Consider the following 19,619-nt stretch of genomic DNA (forward strand, 5'->3'; position numbering starts at 1 on the left):
GGGGACACACACACATGTGCATTGGTGGTAATTACAACCAAACACCCTGGCAAGACAATGAAGTTGTCAATTTTCCTTTAGCAATAAAAAAGGAGCTTGTTTTTCTAGACACTAGCTTACACCCATCTCAAAATAGCAAACTTTGATTTCAAACACTCAAGGCTTTGCTTTCTCACACAATACCCTAAATATAGAAAGGCTGGAGTTTTCTCCTGGAATGTATAATTAACTGTCATTATAGGAGGGAAATTTAGTTCCCTTTGTATTGTTCAGTGTAAATACCATTATTGGAATGTATTCAATTCTGGAGACTTGTCAATGTGCACAACAGAGCTGTACTTTTTATGACTTGGTCCTGCTAACTGTCACATTAAATATTGACATAAGATACCGTTAACCACATTCCTAAAATCTGAACACAAAATGAAAGACTGGTACAGGTAAACAAAATGTTTACCAATATTCATCACAATGGCAGTGCATGTATAAGAATCACTCTACACACAACTTTGCAGAGGAAACTACATTATGTAACACACATACTTCATTTTCCCTCCCACAACTTATTATTGCAACATAACAACTTATGTGACAAATAGAGCACAATGATCAATAAAGGAACAAGTAACACAATGCATTTTTCATAGCACTGTTTTTGGTGTGGTATCAGACTGAAAACAGTATTTCATTACCACCATAATAATATTCTTCATATTGTTACAAGTAACACAATTTTCTCAAGGATCCCCATATGATCCTGATAACTATTCTAATGGGTATAATTGAAATTAACAGTGTTCCAAATGAAATGAATTCACAATACAACTCCATACATTTGAATTCTTTTAATTATACAAAAAGGAATTTCACATGTAAGAGTTCTCCTACACTTACATCATTCTACTTTGTCTTGACAGTCCAAATATTTTGGTCATAATCAGGAACTTTACTTTCACTTTACAATACTTCTGTATAGTGAGAATGTTAATGGTTAAAATGAATTAAGCAGTCACTCATATTTATAAAGTAAACTACAAGTTTTATCTAGATTTTCCTCTGGCAGCAACTTTTACATTTGTTTTCCTGCTTCTCACTATGTGGGAAGAAGACTGGAGAGAGGAGAGGGGAAGGGTTCTTTTCTCTTTCTTGTAACTATCCCGCAATTTCTCTGCAGAGCTGGAATGAACAATTTTCATAGAAAATTCAACTGTACATAAAAATCAGGAGGCCCACGCTCTACCCATACAAATGTAAAATTTTTCAATACATTAATATCCCTTGCTGCAGTTACAGGAAGCATCTAAGTTTTCACAATGATGCATTACAAAACACTTCAACAATAAAACAAAAACATTTTCTCTGAAGCACTCTGGCTTGATAATGGACTATCAGTTGGTGTTACTGTTACATATTCTGACAACAGACAACGAAATGCAATAAAGTGCTGTGACTTATAATAATGTACTGTTTTTATGACTACCATAGTAATCAACATCTAACAATCTGATTAGCATGCTATGTCAATTTATGTATTGAGCATAGCATCAGGAATTTTACAACACAAATGAAGTAACCTTTTCCTGTGGGGAGAAATGTGTCATCAGAAATAAACATATGGCAATGAGTTGTTTGTGTGTAATCAGTCCATAACTGATGTCATGAGAATATGAATACCATGTCTCACTTACAAGTAGCTACAACAAAAGATATTTCATAATATGTCAGAATTAATTATGTAAATGTTATTAGTGGACAGACAGTTTTACACCCTATAAAATTATTTACTTTAACTGCAGGATAGTGGCCAGCATGCAAAAGTCACATCCGCAACAATGTTCTATCATAATTGATTATTTGGTACACACTTGCCTGAAAAAAATTAACAACACAGAAAAACAATAAAACAGCTGTTGATGTAGTACTGCAGAAAGTAACTTACTTCAGTGAATCATCCACACAAAATTCTAGCCCTGTAGCTTTTATAGAAACATGAGTAGGGTTATTAGCATACATCTCTTACTACTTACTGAAGTTGTTACATCTGACAAGAACTTTTTCCAATTTGTCCACGACTTTTGCTCACATTTTGTACTTTTTATCATCATTCTAGTTTGTAATTCTTCTCTTGCCATCATACGTTCATTACCATTCAGAGACTTTCATACCTCCATAATTTCAGTTGTCACTGTTTTTTTCGTATTCTACTTTTTTGATTCATTCACTATTAGCAATGACGTGGGTCAACTCTACAAATTTACCATTTTGCAAGTGAGGAAAGAGGGAAACAGAGACAGACAGACAAATAGCTCCAACATATTTCAATGGAGTGCATAATTAGCTAACACTCAAGTGCACAGGGGGAGAAAAATATGAAGTGTTTCATTATACAGGACAATATCAGATACAAGTTAAATTTACTGGGGACTTGTATTTTTCAGTGGCTCCCTCCCTCCCACCACCATAAATGTATCAACCAACTAGCATTCTATATCTGTAAAAATTAATCTTTTGAGGCTTCACTGTACTTGCGAGTATGGGAAAAAAATCTAGTACACTGGCACACTTACCACAACAAGGGCTACAAACTGATAAATGATGTGTTACATAAATTGACTGATGTTGCATTGTTTTATATAAATACATGGATCCAAACAGAAAGTAACTAAATTCTAAGCTGCATTGAGCCCATAAATGCTATCATTCCATGTTTTGGTTCGGTTCAAGTTTCTGTTTTTGGGGGCAAAGATAAACAGAATAAATAACCTTACTCTACAAGGTGCTAATGCTATCAGATCTTGCAAAACACATAACCAAATGAACATTTCAAGTAAATGTTGCGTCCCAACAGTATCTGGATGGAAACTGACCCTCTCCTCCTCTAACTGTGTGTGTGTGTGTGTGTGTGTGTGTGTGTGTGTGTGTGTGAGAGAGAGAGAGAGAGAGAGAGAGAGAGAGAGAGAGAGAAGAGGCGGGGGAAGGGAGGGGTTAGCAGGAGGAAAATCGTTAAAGAAACAAGGAGGACAAGGACAGAGCTATGGAAATATGATGTAATTAGCTTCCACATTACAATAAACTGTATCAGTGCTTGTGTCAGCTATACTTATTCGTGACCTGCTTCAGCTGCCTCGAGTCAGAATTACTGTTAGTAAAAAGTAAGCAATATTTACATTTTTCAAATTATTTATATATTCAATAAGAAGTATTGATTATCACATTTATGAATGATTTTGCATTTAATGCTGAATTAATTACATGTACTTATCTTGGTATGTACAAAGAATGAAAATAAATACATATATTACAAACAATGATTATCGGTTTTCTGTACAAGATAATATTACGCAATATGCAAAACAAAATGCAATTTTGTATTTGCACGGCCATAAGAATCAATCCGTATGGACATATATGTACAGAACGACCATATAGGTCGTCAACATTTTTTTCATGATGTGACATTTTCGCATTATGATGGCAGTAAATTAATGTGGAATGCACACGGTTCATCTACACCGCAATGTTACATTCCTCTGACTGTAAACAACAAGTCAGTCTATCACAGTAAAAAATACTCTACTACAGTAAACAAATCCACCAGTAACATCACCACCACATATGACTTACGATATACACTAGCCTGGCATCAGTACAAAAATTCAGTAATGAAATCAACATAGCTACATTTTCTGCAATTTGTGAAATTTGTCACTGTGATCAATGAAAAAGAAAGCTACAAATAGATAAAATACTCTTAACAGCTTCAGACAGCTATAAAAGCAAAAATGACTTCACACTAGCAACAAACAACAAACAATAATTCTATATGTTGTTACACTTCATTTCAAGTGTAACACATTTTCAGTCTTCGGTTATGTTTTATCCTCTGAAGTCATAGTGGTGGTTTATAGAAAATCGTGGCAGCTTTTCACGTAGGAAAATGTGATGCACATTATAAATGCAGGGAAGAGAAGTGATCCATAACTATTCTGACAGATGGGAAAGCTGGCTGGCAAACATTTAAAAAGCTATGCACCACATGTATCACTGCACCTCTGCACCAGGGAGAGAAGATATTGCACTTTGTAAGTCTCTCTGCCCACTGGAGAAGAACAAGGTGGTCGTATAGGTGTGTATCTGTAATGTCTCTTTAAATGAAGGACCAGCCCATTTTTCACTTCTCATTTTGCTTCAACTGTAGCGTCCACGTTCTCAGAAAAACAGACAGTGAAAACTTAACATTCATCTACAGACAAAAATCATCTTGTATCGTCAACGACAGGACACTTTTCAGTGGTGCTCAACTGCACATAACTTAAATGCCGAGTGTTAACAACGGACAACTGTACAGTCTAACACCACAGACGAATTGTACGGCATTTCCCACGTTGCGTGCAGGGCAGTGGGAACTAGAGGCCGTAGTGCTGAGGCCAGCCGAAGCCAGCAGCTGGCATCTGCCACGGCACTGACGGTGTGGCCACACAGGGCCACGCTGTGCCCTAGCTGGTGCGCTGCCGCTTGCTGGCGCTCTCCTCACTGCTGGGGTTGGCGTTCATGCGGCTGAACATGTACTTCATCTGGGGCATGTACTGTATCACGTCACGTAAATGCACCAGAGGCAGAATGTCGTTGACAGACTGGCACTTCCCAGCTTCTCGAAGTATCATCATCTGTTGCCTGCAATTGAAATTGTGCTTTTGTCAATATACTATTAAAAAAATATTTTTTACGTGAAATGCACAACATTTCTGATATTAATAAAATTTCACATTCTATTATCCCCACTACTCCCTCCCTTCACAGGTGAGGGATGGCAGGAGAGAATAGGGGTAGGGGCCTAGCAGCACTAACTAATCTTGATTCACCTCAGAAAGCCATGTGCTGGACCGGGAATCGAATCTGCAGCCTTCCCCTAACATTTCAGAGACAATGTTCACCCACTGAATTTAGGTTTGAGGCTTGGATGGCCTAATGAGAATACCGAAGTTTCAACTCAGTTTTACTTTTAATTTTCATTCTACATGAATTACTTGTTTTAATTGAACTCTGTGTCATGTCTGACACATACTGAAAATTAAAAATAGCTGATTGGAATGATACAGGTCTGTTCCATTGTCAACAAAACTAAAATCGTCGAAGCTAATAACCAAAACATGGAGTTCAAGAAGGGAAACTACGAACTGGGACTGATACTTGTTTTACTGTAATCAGTTTTCTACATTCAAAATATGCAATATATGATATGGAGTGTTTCCTTTTACATAGTAATTGTGAAAATCAACAAGGGACATAACTACAGACATTGCACGACACGTGCATTGAGAAACATGAACACTGGGAGGCAAAAACATTCTAAAAACCCTTCCAAAAGAAAGTCTACCAAGTTAAACACTGCATTAAAGAATTTGTTTTGTACTGATGTTTACTTTGTGCCCTCTTTCACAGCCATGTTGAAGTCTTTTTTAGAATTTTTTCTCAATCCTCTTTAATACACACAGTTATTCTAATTGTCCCACTTACTTCACTGACATTATTTGTTTAAGGGGTATCACACTGGCACTACAATTTACAGTTCAATAGTTATGCAACTTCTCACCAGTGCTTCAGCACCACATTGAATATACTTGTAATTGTATCTCCCTCATTGTAGATATCACTTACTGACCAAAAACATTCCAAATTTCATATCAATGTCCTCAAAATTACAACTCATTATGTCTCTGTGAAAGATAAATCTTTCCACAGCAAAAACGTTGGTTTGAACACAATACTTTACCAGGCATGGTTGTTCTATTGCTGGTGCTATGCCCTCATCTTACTCCAACGTTTGACCTTAATTATCCATCAGGTACAGGGGAACTGTACTTCAACGTGGACCCAAAACCCTGGTGGATTTGCACATTTTTCACACCTCTAGGACTGTTTGAAGATGCAACAACAGACCTTTGGATTTTGTCCGACATTTACCCACTTGGTCACAAACTACTGGTGAACAGTAACAGAAAACAACTGACATATACCACATAAGTTACATGAACTATAGAGAGTGCTTGTTGCAAAACACTTTTGAAAGTCACAACATGGAATTTCCTTCACAACATTTACTTCTATTTCTTCAAAAGTACATGTGGGCAGAGGAGGAGGAGGAGGAGGAGGAGGAGATTGGTGTTTAACGTCCCGTCGACAACGAGGTCATTAGAGACGGAGCACAAGCTCGGGTTAGGGAAGGATGGGGAAGGAAATCGGCCGTGCCCTTTCAAAGGAACCATCCCGGCATTTGCCTGAAGTGATCTAGGGAAATCACGGAAAACCTAAATCAGGATGGCCGGACGCGGGATTGAACTGTCGTCCTCCCAAATGCGAGTCCAGTGATGTGGGCAGAGACAATCCATATTTTGACATGTATTATTTCAGAACTCCACTGAAAACTAGATTATACACCTGCAACTTGACATGTCTGTTGGGTCCTCTTTCAAAAAATGGAAAAACTTCCAATTTCTCGAAGGAAGGAATATAGAGTTTGGAACCGCACTTGTCAACAAGGCCACTACAGACCGAGTATAAACTTGGACTGGAAAAGAATACTAGGTCCACCCTTTTCACAGGATTCTTCTTTTATTCTAGTTGTTAAGCAAATCCCCCCCCCCCCCCCCCCCCCAATTTGATTCAGAACCTTCCCATTTGTTATTCAATCTGCTCATCCAATCTTCAGCATTCACCTATAGCACCACATTTAAAAACCTTCGGTTCTGTTGTCTGAACCGCTTATCATCCACATTTCACTTCCACTCTATCAGGCTACACCCCAATTACTTCAGGAAAGACTTCCAAACACTTAGTGATTCTTCTGTTTCAGCAATGCTTTTCTTCCTATTGCCAGTCTACATTTTACATCCCCTCTACTTCAACCCTCATTAGTTATCTTGCTCCCCAAATAGCAATACCTATCTACAGCTTTTAGTGTATCATTTCCTAAACTAATTCCCTCAGCACCATCTGATTTAATTCAACTATATTTCATTTCCATCATTTTACTTTTGTTAAAGCTCATCTTATAATCTCTCCTCAAGACTTATTCCATCAAGACAATACTTATTTCATTGAACTGCTCTTCTGAATTCTTTTCTGTCCGACAGATTTACATCACTGGCAAATTTTAACCTTTTATTTCTTCTCCTTGAACTTCAATTCCAGTTCCAAGTTCCTCCTTGGATTACATCACTGCTTCCTCGATGTACACACTGAATAATTCAGGGATAGTCTACAATCCTGTACCACTCCCTTCTTCACAAAGGCTTCCCTTTCATGTCCTTCAACTCTCAGAACTGGAGTGAGGCTCCTGTAGAAGTTATAAATAACCTTTTGCTCCCTCTGTTCATCCCTGCTTCCTTCCTAATGTCAAATAATGTTGTCCAGTCACATTTTCAAATCTTTATCTAAATTTACAAATGCAACGGATATAGGTTGACCTTTCTTCAACGTATCTGCTACGATAGGTCACAGAGTCAGAACTGCCTTGTATATTCCTACATTTCTCTCGGGCCCAATCTGATCTTTCATAAAATTGGCATCTACCAGTTTTTCCATTCTGCTACAAACAATTCACTATTTCACAACAATGACTCAAACTAATGGTTCGGTAGTATTTAACCTGTCAGTATCTGACTACTTTGAAAGTGTGATTATAATTCTTAATAAAGTTTGTGCATGTTTTGCTGTCTTCCACAGCTTCAACACCATGTGAAATAGTTTTGTCATGACCGACTCTCCCAATTATCTCAATAATCATCGAGGAATGTATTCTGTTCGATTGGGAGAAGAAAACATGAAGGACGGTGGAGCACAAAGAGATGAAATAGCACAAATGTGAGGTACTGGCATGGGCAAGGAAGAGAGTACCACAAGGGATAGGGGGCTTAGTATGGGAGAGGAACAGTAGCACAGAGGCACGGAGAGTAGCAAAGGGGGAAGGATGGAGCAGCATGGGGGAGAGGGAGGGTGAGAGAGAGAGAGAGAGAGAGAGAGAGAGAGAGAGAGAGAGAGAGAGAGAGAGAGCAGCACGGGCGAGAGAGCAGCACGGGCGAGAGAGCAGCACGGGCGAGAGAGCAGCACGGGCGAGAGAGCAGCACGGGCGAGAGAGCAGCACGGGCGAGAGAGCAGCACGGGCGAGAGAGCAGCACGGGCGAGAGAGCAGCACGGGCGAGAGAGCAGCACGGGCGAGAGAGCAGCACGGGCGAGAGAGCAGCACGGGCGAGAGAGCAGCACGGGCGAGAGAGCAGCACGGGCCGAGAGGGGGGGGGGAGCGGGCCGAGGGGGGGGAGCGGGCCGAGGATGGGGGGCGAGTGGGCCGAAGGGGGGGGAGCGGGCCGAGGATGGGGGGTCGAGTGGGCCGAAGGGGGGGGGGAGCGGGCCGAAGGGGGGGTAGGGTAGCGGGCCGAAGGGGGGGGGGAGCGGGCCGAAGGGGGGGGGGGAGCGGGCCGGGGGGGGGGGAGCGGGCCGAGGGGGTGGGGGGAGCGGGCCGAGGGGGGGGGGGGAGCGGGCCGAGGGGTGGGGGGGGAGCGGGCCGAGGGGTGGGGAGGCGGAGCGGGCCGAGGGGTGGGGAGGCGGAGCGGGGCCGAGGGGTGGGGGGAGCAGGCCGAGGGGTGGGGGGAGCAGGCCGAGGGGTGGGGGGGAGCAGGCCGAGGGGTGGGGGGAGCAGGCCGAGGGGTGGGGGGAGCAGGCCGAGGGGTGGGGGGAGCAGGCCGATGGGGGGGAGCAGGCCGATGGGGGGGAGCAGGCCGATGGGGGGACCAGGCCGAGGGGGATTGTTGGCCACAGTGGGGGGGAGTAGGCCAAGGTTGGTGTATATGATTCGGTGGAGGGAGTAGCTTGAATCAATGAAACTGGACCTAAACAAAGCAGTCAAAAATGCAAATAACAATAAAAACCTGAAAAAACACAACACCGTTGGATGTTAACACCTGACGTTCATAAGCAGACTGGTATACCATAGATTAAAATTACATAATACAGCACTACTGTAAACTGAACTGCAAGAAATGTGCTTGGCAATGTTGAACACAGTCATATCTTACAATGATGATAGTGGTGGTGATGTTACTGAACTGAAAGAGAAGAATTTGCTGAAAACATTATTTATGCTTCAGTATCCTCCGAAGTATATTTAATCTACGCACTGATTTACAATCATAAAGAAATTCATTTTACGTAATTTACCCATAAAAAGAACAGAGCGATGATATTCATACAACTACAACAAACAGTTCCCCCAATATTGTACAGGTATGCATTTAATGCTCAGATACAGTAGCTACTATTATCACTAAATTTTTTCTGTTATGTAGGTTTTGTCAGCCCTTTTGTGAACCACTCATTAGAAACAAAGGTAACATATACCTATTGCCACGGTAGAGGTCCAATCCAAGTACATCTTGTAAGACCTGCCTGCAACTGGCCAGGGCGATGGGGGGGAGCAGGCCGATGGGGGGACCAGGCCGAGGGGGATTGTTGGCCACAGTGGGGGGGAGTAGGCCAAGGTTGGTGTATATGATTCGGTGGAGGGAGTAGCTTGAATCAATGAAACTGGACCTAAACAAAGCAGTCAAAAATGCAAATAACAATAAAAACCTGAAAAAACACAACACCGTTGGGTGTTAACACCTGACGTTCATAAGCAGACTGGTATACCATAGATTAAAATTACATAATACAGCACTACTGTAAACTGAACTGCAAGAAATGTGCTTGGCAATGTTGAACACAGTCATATCTTACAATGATGATAGTGGTGGTGATGTTACTGAACTGAAAGAGAAGAATTTGCTGAAAACATTATTTATGCTTCAGTATCCTCCGAAGTACATTTAATCTACGCACTGATTTACAATCATAAAGAAATTCATTTTACGTAATTTACCCATAAAAAGAACAGAGCGATGATATTCATACAACTACAACAAACAGTTCCCCCAATATTGTACAGGTATGCATTTAATGCTCAGATACAGTAGCTACTATTATCACTAAATTTTTTCTGTTATGTAGGTTTTGTCAGCCCTTTTGTGAACCACTCATTAGAAACAAAGGTAACATATACCTATTGCCACGGTAGAGGTCCAATCCAAGTACATCTTGTAAGACCTGCCTGCAACTGGCCAGGGAAACAGTTGGGAAGAAATGAGCCACCAAGTCAGAAAGCGTCATTAGCAGCTCTGAGGATATGAATGGCTTTGAATTGATGCTGGGTACCATTTTATTCTCAACAAGTGCTCTGTGTACCTGCAGAATAATAAGCACAGATCAACAAAATGCACCAATAAATCTGCAAGAAACTGCAAAAGATGTTGATGATTTCAATGTTACATACAACCACAGAACAAACATAATACAAACTATTTTGTTTTGAATGCCTGGAGTGTCCACACATGGCTAGGAAAGCAGATGTACACATGCCACACCAACCAAGAATGATGGCTGGTGGGTAAGATAATGTATGCTATTGTATTGCATATGATATATTCTTTGAGCTGTTGGACTGTAATTGAGTGTTCATGGCTTTCTGTGTGTTAACACTGTAATTCAATTGGTCACTGTTATATCAACAATATTAGGATAAGGATAGATTGCTACTCACTGTAAAGATGATACGTTGAGTTGCCGACATGCACAACAAAAAGACCATTACACATCATAGCTTTCGGCCAATACCTTCTTCACAAAATAAAAAGCGCTCTCTCTCTCTCTCTCTCTCTCTCTCACACACACACACACACACACACACACACACACACACACACACACACACAGAGAGAGAGGCAAGCACGCTTCACACACAAATGTCTTTTCATTGTGCCTTCTGCAACTCAACGTGTCATCCTTACGGCGAGTAGCAGTCTGCGCTATTCCTAATATTCCTGACATTCCAACGTGGAGTTTCCAATGACTGTTATGTTTTGTGTGTTTAATATTTCAGTGGTAAGACTGACTTTCAAAGTGGAACATTTAATCTGATTTAACATCTACTAGTACATAAATTGGTTTTGGCTTCATCTCATCTCAGGAGCTGTCCTTGCAACTAAACTGTGGGGAAAACTTATTTGCTTACTGTAATCAAAGAATTGGTAGACGACCACCTTAAATTGTATGCTTTAAAAAAATAAATTTTTGATGACATACAATTATAAATAAATTCGATCTTATCTAAAAGCACACTTAATTCTATCACATTTTGAAAAGCTGAAGTTGTTAGTGGGTATTGTAGTTTTCTACAGGCCAATCAGAATTGAGAGCACTGCCTGCTTGTGGACAGATTATCATAAATAGGTGCACCTTGATTATATTATAACTGCACTTTGCTCAATGTCCTGTTTCTCAAGTACAATATAGTTTTCTTTGGAAATTAACAAAACTAATTACATTTTACAATGAATTCTTAACAATTCATCAGATGATCTGAGTACATTACGAATTCAAATCATATGATAATGACTTGCTAAGCTAAGAATTCTAAACAGACATAATGTCACAGTCTGACCTGAGGCTGAAATGTATAATTAAAATACGGTTTACAAGATGGTCACTTAAGAAGGTGAACGCCAACAAAATATTTTTACATTCAGAGGAGAAAGTCTGTGATCGAAATTTCATGAAAAGTCCTCACCAGAATAAAAAACACCTTTGTTTTAACGACTGCCACCACAAGTCACGTATCCATGACAACTGCTCCTCCACTTTGTGACAATACAATATAAAAAGTCCTTCTTTGCACTTTTCTGATGTCCTCTGCCAATCTTATCAGATAAGGATCCTATAGCACACAGCAATACCCCAGAAGACAGATGAGCATAGTTTGGGCGATCTCTTCCATAAATTTGTTCCATATTCCAAGTGTAGTCTTTACTTTGTTTTCCTCACATTTCATAGATTGTTTTCTTTGAGCAAATTCATAAGGTTCGAACACAGTACATGATCCAAAATCATAATGCAAATTGGCATCCATATGAGTATGTAATTAAGCAGATTGCTCATTGCCCTTAGTCGTCTGAAAGTAGCCTAACTGAACCAGAGGCCATGTCAATTTTAAGTTGCTTTGGTAGCTGTTCCTGATTTGAATTCTGAAATATTTACTTTGTCATCTGCAACAATTTACAACGTTAATACCACTGGTTCTAGGTCTATGCTCATCTTGTGTTTGGCCTGCACCCTTTGACACTGACATTCTTTCTGTACTTTCCACATGACCTTCTAGCCTAAAAAACTGCCCAGTACACCCACACAAAACCCAATACCCATATAGGTGTCTCCTGTGTGTAATGGACCCCCCCCCCCCCCCCCCCGACATATTCAGCAGAGCCCGAAATTACACCACCCCTATGGCACACGACACAGAACTACACCATTTGAGCCGGTGATTTAGATCCTGAACTCTGCTCTGCACCAAATGCCTGCAATTGGGCCTGTCGACAATGGTGCAGATGGTTAGTTGTGCACCTCACAAGCAAGACTGGCAGCATTTACCAATTCAATTAGCTGCTGGAAACCAGAATCTCTTCCAATTCAAAGCAATACACATAATTAATACTGGTGTGATCCACCATCAGCAGTTGGCTGCACCCTGTGCTCTTCATGGTATCCAGAAGTACCTGTTCCACATCTGGGATGACTCTTCCCAGTATGCACACAGAGTGCACACTGGACTACTTCCCTTCCTTGATAGACATATCTCTAAGGAGACCAATTACCCAACTAACAATGGGGCTCCCAACTACCAGTAATGCCACCCTCCGTGAAAGACTGGATCTTGCTAGTCAAGGGCCATCCTCTGCAACAAGATAAATGCCTGCATCTAGCTCAGGATGTATATCATCCATAGTGCCTGAAACCTATTTTTCAGACGAACTGGGGAGGCCTTTCAATTGGTTCCCCTACTAAGTCCTTCACTACCTGCCACACCTTGGAAGAACCACCCACTTGACCACAGGTGACGGATCAACCTCAGTGCGGGCAGGGTGGTTGCAGTAGTGGACCAATCGAATGACATGTGGGATGTGCAGGATGTTCCTTGGATCCCTTTGTCTGGCCTCCAACAGCGCTGCCCATTGGCAATAGTCTCAGGCTGCACGACAAAAGCTAGCGCCTTGTGGAGCTGTGAACGAAGGGTCACCAACTCAGCTTGCATCTGAACACAACAATCACAGCCAATTCCCATACTAAATACAGCAGAACTCTTCACTACACAGTTATTAAAATGCAGAGCTGTGCTTAGAAAATACACAACAATTTAAGAACTAGACTACAAAGCATGCAGGTATAACCAAATTTGTCACACTTCTAATTAGAAGCTTGTAAAATAATACACAAATGATCACTGTACTCTCCTGTACTACTGTTGCTGCTGCTGTAACAAAGACTGGTGCCTAACTAACAGTATAAATAAACAATTCAGCATTGATATACATGGTACTTGAACAGAAGTTACACAGTTACAAATGCACACATCGACAGGAAGTGACAGGTTAATTCGGAAATAGGCTTCAGAGTGCCCACTGTCTGTTACAACTGCTTGCACATCAGAACTTTGTGCCTACTTCATAAAGCTGTAGCTGCATATGAACTGTAAGCTGAAGAGAAACATGTATATTTAATTTACACACAATGCTTCTCCTTATCATTGCCTTAAACACATCCTGTGTAACGGTACTTGAATTACGTAAATATTTATGAGACAACATTCAGATTTGATTTCATTTGTGATACATCGATATGTTTATATTGCAATGACATTATTCTTATGTGTATTCTTTCTTTTGTCACTATGATCTTTGACGTACTTGTAACTCTGATTTTTGGGCGCGTAAGCAATTGTTAGTTACTTGTTAAGTTGTTATAGTGTCGGACCTTGAAAAAGTCAAGTGTTGGACGTCATGTTGGAAAGACGCATAACGTAGTCCGCTTATAAAATGTGAACTTTAACAGTGACTGTGAGGAAGATGTTATCACGTATGTTTTGTATTGTGAAGTGATGTTTTGTGTTTACGTGATATTGCAATTAAAAGGAAGTGTAACTTAAATTCGGAGTGCTGATTATTTTTTTACATCACCACTGTCCAGTAAAAGTGTAATCTTCAAGAATGGTTTGTGAAGCGCATCTACAAAACTTTTGAATATAGCAGAATAAAACCTAGGCCTCTTTGCATCCGAGCTTGGAATCATAACCACCTATATTTTCAATGATTGAGCCATGATTGTATGACGAGACCTGAGTGGGAAACACAAAAAATGAGTGCCTAGTTTTTTCATTATTACATGAAATGAGTATTAACTGTGCTCTAATGACACCTGCCACATAATATGACTGTTGTTGCCCGAAAATGCAGTAGTTAGCAGCTTGAGCAATACCACAATCATTATTAAATTCTGACCTTTGTTGTGGTAGGGTTGTTAGACCTGTCCCTACTCACATACAATATATGTGCTTTTCAAAACAAACAATCCTATTTTGTTAATCTATGCTTAGAAATTGTGCTACATTATTCCACCCAACACACACACACACACACACACACACACACACACACACACACACATTCCACTGAAACATTATCTCCTGCACTGTAAAAGTTAATCAAATGCAAGAAGTGTGGTAATACAGCTTGATGTGTAGCACACTGACTTATCAAACAGGGATGCACATCAGACTTTGATCAAATGCTCATGTCAGATTCTCAATAACTTGTCTAGAACCCAACCTCACTGGAGCTTTCCGCAATTGTCTAGGCAGTTATCCAGCTAGTTCCCCATCTTCATCCCCAGAAAAAAAAAGAACACAAACTGTTGTTGCAAACACACACAGAACACAGAATTCACAGACAGATTGCAAATGCTGGTTTCCTCCTGTGAGGTAAACAACATTTGTGGTGACAGGAAGGGAATCTACACAGGAGATATAAATATAAGTAATGTCTAATCACAATAGGCAACTGCCTATCACCAGCCAAATGTAATAAAAGGCAGGAAAATGTTAACTGTTCAATGAGGTTAAGGCTGCATGCTGTAGTCACCCCTCGGTTACTACACCTACAGCACACAGCAGACCTACGTCGGGCCACAACTGCAGGGTGTAGTGTGGCCCAACATTCCAACGGCATGCCTGCAACTACTGAGGTGGCCGCCAGGAGCACGGGCACCTCAGTCACTGACCAAGCGTGCACCGCATTACCCATCTGATGTGGATAACATGTTTATAAGGACATGGATGGGTCTCCAGGCCCTCAGTCATGAACTGTGTTTGAGGTGTGTAAACTAATTTCATTATATCCTACTTGAATTCATTCCGTGACCCAAAAAATTCTCTCTTTTTTACACCTGTATGTCTCCTTGTTAGCACGCAAGTGGCAACACTGAGGGACGAATTTTCATGAGCTTCAGATTCTGTGCTTTTCTGCCATTAGGCTCTTCCATGGTGGATTTACTCCACTCACTTCTGCAATAGCTGCAAGCACTTATGCCCTTATTGGAACAGTTGCTGGCTACGTTGAGCCAGGCTCAGTCACTGTTCCTGCCATATAAAATCCATGGAAGACTAGGACACTTACGAGAAGCAGTTTTGACAATATTTTGTGGTGTTCCAGTTGGTCAACATGAAGATACGTAAGGCTTTCTGCTTATCGTGGATACCCCCACTTCGCTCCTCTGTGAAATCCAGCGTTACTTTCTTTTGAACATATACGTTGTTTGCTGTTCTCTTTTATCACCAAAAGCATTTGCATGTGGTTGCAGCACACATTAAATTCTACCAATGTCCCAACTGTATCAAGCTTGGGTGGCCAAGCTTCACAGTCTCAGTTGGAAGTGTCAGTTTGTCACAGGTAAGTCTCGCGAGTCTAGTGTGGACACCATTGTCAGAGACACGATCATTCATTTGGTTCCAGATAAGGAGGTGCGTCAATGTGCCCTTCAGTTTGAGGAGCCTAGATTAGCAGAGATTTCACATATGCACAGTTATTTGAGGTACCCCACGCCGCAAGCCATCAGTTAGAGACTTGCAGTGATGTTGCCGTTGTTGGCTGCATGCAGACCTGGTGCATGGAGTCCTGCATACTGGGGGGGGGGGGGGGGGGTCGAAGCAAAGGGAAGGGGTAAGAAGAGGAAGAAACAACAAAAGAAGGAAACTAAAGTGTCACATAGAAGCCACAGATCGATCTCTAACCCTCCCCCCCCCCCCCCCTCCCTCCCCGGAGTCACTGCAGGAATCAACGAACGTCAATATTCATACTGTTTTGCCATCATGTTCACCATTGTGTCAACACTGGAGCCGTCGTGTCCCTACTCGACTTACAAAAGTATGCCAGGCTTGACACCACACCATTGGCATGCGTTGAGTGTCATTTGTTACTTTTGGTTTTTCTATTGTGGATACAATGTGTCTCATGGCAGATTAAGTGCCCTATCACGAATTGAATTCCTTGTGTTCTGAGTTTTTGGATCTATCTGTCACTGGGTCTGGTTATGCAAACAGCACACATCACCCTCAAACCCTCCACCTGCCTTCGCTTTATTCAAGCACAACTAATACCAGTAACTTTATGTGACCAGTCGGAGCTTGATCACTTAATGCCACTGGAAATGATTAGACTGATTTCCTCAAGTGAATGGGCTATGCCTCTACTGATCAAAGGATGATGTTTGGTCAGCTTCGGTTCTGTGGCAACTTCCAGATCACTATTAATGTACTGTCAGTCAGAGAGACTAACCCTCTGCCTCACACAGGCAAGTTGCTCATGAAGTTGGCTGGGTGTCAATTTTTTTTTAAACTGACTTGGACAAAGCCCGCCTTCATATTCCATTGAACGAGGTATCAAAACACTTGTTTGTGGTTAATATGGCTTACATTTTCTGTCATCATAAACGGCTTAAGTTCAGGGTTGCTAGTGTACCAGTCATCTTTCAACGTTTTTTAGAACAGGTTACAGCAGTTTGCTCGTTGTAGTAAGTATCTTGATGATCTTTTTGTGATAGGTGTTACCATGGAGGATCACCTATGTAATCACTACTCTTTGTTTACTGTTCTACAAGCTCAGAGCCTCAAATGTAATCTCACTAACTCTTACTTTTTCCAGCCCTCCATTGTGTATTTGGGCCACGAAATTTCCCAGCAGAGTGCCACCCATGGAACAACATGTTGCCACCATTATGGCATTGCCCTGTCCATCTTATCTACATGAACTTCAGGCATTTCTTGGCAAAATTGTGTACTATCAGAAGATCATTCCCAAGGCAGCTACTACTGCCCACCCCTTGCATTGTTGCTTTGGAAAAGTGCCCCTTTTGTATCGTCTGCAGCCTGCAAGTGTGCTTTTGAGAAGCTTAAGGATAAGTCTTTGCTCTGTGACGTGTATTGCAACATTTCAACCTGGCAAGCATCTGGTCCTGCTCACAGACGTGTCCCAGTACGGGGGTGGGGGCAACCCTGGACCATCGCCATTCAGATAACTCCAAACAGCAGTCCATTGAAAATACTCAACATGGCTAAGTAAAATTATTTTCGCACATTGCAACATATGAATGCAGAGGCTCTGTCCTGTCTCCCCATGGGCCCTGCCCTGACCCCCCACCCTCGAAACTGTATACAGAGGTAAGGCCACAGTGGATAGCTTCCCCATCACCTGTTCCTGTATTGCCTCTGCTGTGGCTGTGGATCTGATGCTCAGGCAGATCATGTATGATACATTATGGATGATGTGACTATACGCAAGGTTGGACAGTCATGAAACACGTTTCGGAATTTTTGTGTGTTGCACCATCTCCTTTTCCTCTTGGATGGTGTTAGGCTCCTGTTAATGGAAAGGTTCACCCCTGGTTCATGGTTTTTTGCCACGACTGGGATAGGGAAAGAGTCCTCATTTATTATGCTGGTCCTGTATACACACACTCTGGTTGTTGGCAATTTACTTTTCTTCATTTACCAAATATTGTGCATTGCAACTGTCAAGACCCTGCCACACATGTTCTCCATAGAATGCTTCCCTTGCACCGTGATTTTGGACAATAACTCTCAGTTCATGGTGCAATCTTTCGAGGCCTTTTGTACACACAATGGCATCTGCCACGACATGGAACCTCCCTTCCACTCCTAGTCGAACAGCAAGACAGAAAGCCTTATTCAAACATTTAAGATGCAGATGTGCAAGTATGTACAAGTATGTACAAGATTTCCCGACTGAGGAGACACTAACATTTTTTTAAGCTCTTACAAAATGATGCCCTCATCCCACTTACTTTGGTCTATACATCCAAGATCAGGCTAATTAGGAACTTCACCTGCCTTTGGCTGCTGCCCCCGGCACTGCCACAGACTTCTCTCCAGTCACATACAGTGTTGTGGACGTCAACACCTGGTCTTTCCCCAACAAGGAAGGAGTAAGTCTAGTAGCCCACTGATTAATCCACATACCACCTACTGTGCACTGAAGTTTGGCCACTATGGCAAGTGAAGTGCATGCCGACATGCAAATGCTATACCTGCAACTAACTGGGCCAGCCGCCACGGGCAGTCTGGTCACGGACAGCAGTCACCCAGTCCATTGTGCATGCTCAGCACTACACCAGTGACACCTGACATGAACAGCATCTTTGTAATGGCATGCACAGACCTCCAGGCCCTTGGTTGTGAAATATGTTCATAGGTTCAGTGACGTGTAAACTACTTACATTGTATTCTTGTTGATGTCACTCTGTGACCCAATAAATTGTATCTCTTTTATGACCGTGTGTTTCCTTGTGTTCCTAGTTAGAACACAAGCCATGTTTTTCAGTCCCCATTACCTTCCCTGCTGTATCCACTTCACATCATACCACTGCACTCGATTCAAAGTATGGTTCCAATAACATGAAGTCAGCAAAGGCTGTTGTGTGTTCTCAAGTTCATCGCTGTGAAGTATGCCTGAATTAGCGCATAGTGCCCAATGTTGCATACACTGAACAGCAGTTTTCAGTGAGTGTCTTTGTACAAAAAATTTTTTTGAGAAAGACATGGAAAGAAGCAGCAGGCATTTCAGTCCAAATTTCAAGACAACCACGAATTCCCAAAACCACATGTTTTAAATTTCTACGCATGACTGCTGTTTACACAGATATTTACCTATCACTTAGTTGAGTAGTGCTGAATATGGAAGTATTGTTTCCTGCACTGATGAAAAAGACATTTTACTTCAGAATTTCTGTCAGTAATTACAACATATGGGCATTCTAACGGAATATAAAAATGAAAAATATGAGTACCAAAACGAATACACACAAAGTGTATGCATTCGGCAGTTTCCAAGGGTGATACTTATACAGTAATAATCTGCCTTACAATTTTTGAAACACGATTCTCTCTTAGTTGAAAGACCATTCATAGACCTACATTTTCCAACAAGATGGAATACTTATCAGCAATAGGGAATGACTCAAGCTTTTTCAGTGAAAATGTCTTACCAATGAACCTGATGGAACTAAGCTTAAAATCTTACACTCCATATACGCCTTCCGAGAAAATTAGATCACACTCCTGAGATAATACAGTATTGAGTGAACAAAGAATGTTTTTGTTTTGCCAGTACCTACAAGCCTGTACATGACCT

The 19,619-nt window shown here is 41.5% G+C and overlaps 1 protein-coding gene across 3 annotated transcripts in view; it reads right to left on the bottom strand.

Moving 5' to 3' along the window:
* Positions 1-830: 830 nt before the first annotated feature.
* LOC124621766 overlaps positions 831-19,619 on the bottom strand; it is a 103,482-nt gene continuing 84,693 nt past the window's right edge. For all 3 annotated transcript variants that reach the window (XM_047147190.1, XM_047147189.1, XM_047147188.1), the window contains 2 exons: positions 10,094-10,275; positions 831-4,674 (listed from right to left, as the gene is read on the bottom strand). In XM_047147190.1, coding sequence (XP_047003146.1) covers positions 4,497-4,674; positions 10,094-10,275 — 360 coding nt within the window. In that variant the 3' untranslated portion in view covers positions 831-4,496. The remainder of the gene's footprint in view (positions 4,675-10,093; positions 10,276-19,619) is intronic.

This window comes from Schistocerca americana, chromosome 7, assembly GCF_021461395.2.
Source record: "Schistocerca americana isolate TAMUIC-IGC-003095 chromosome 7, iqSchAmer2.1, whole genome shotgun sequence".
In the NCBI taxonomy this organism is placed as follows: domain Eukaryota; kingdom Metazoa; phylum Arthropoda; class Insecta; order Orthoptera; family Acrididae; genus Schistocerca; species Schistocerca americana.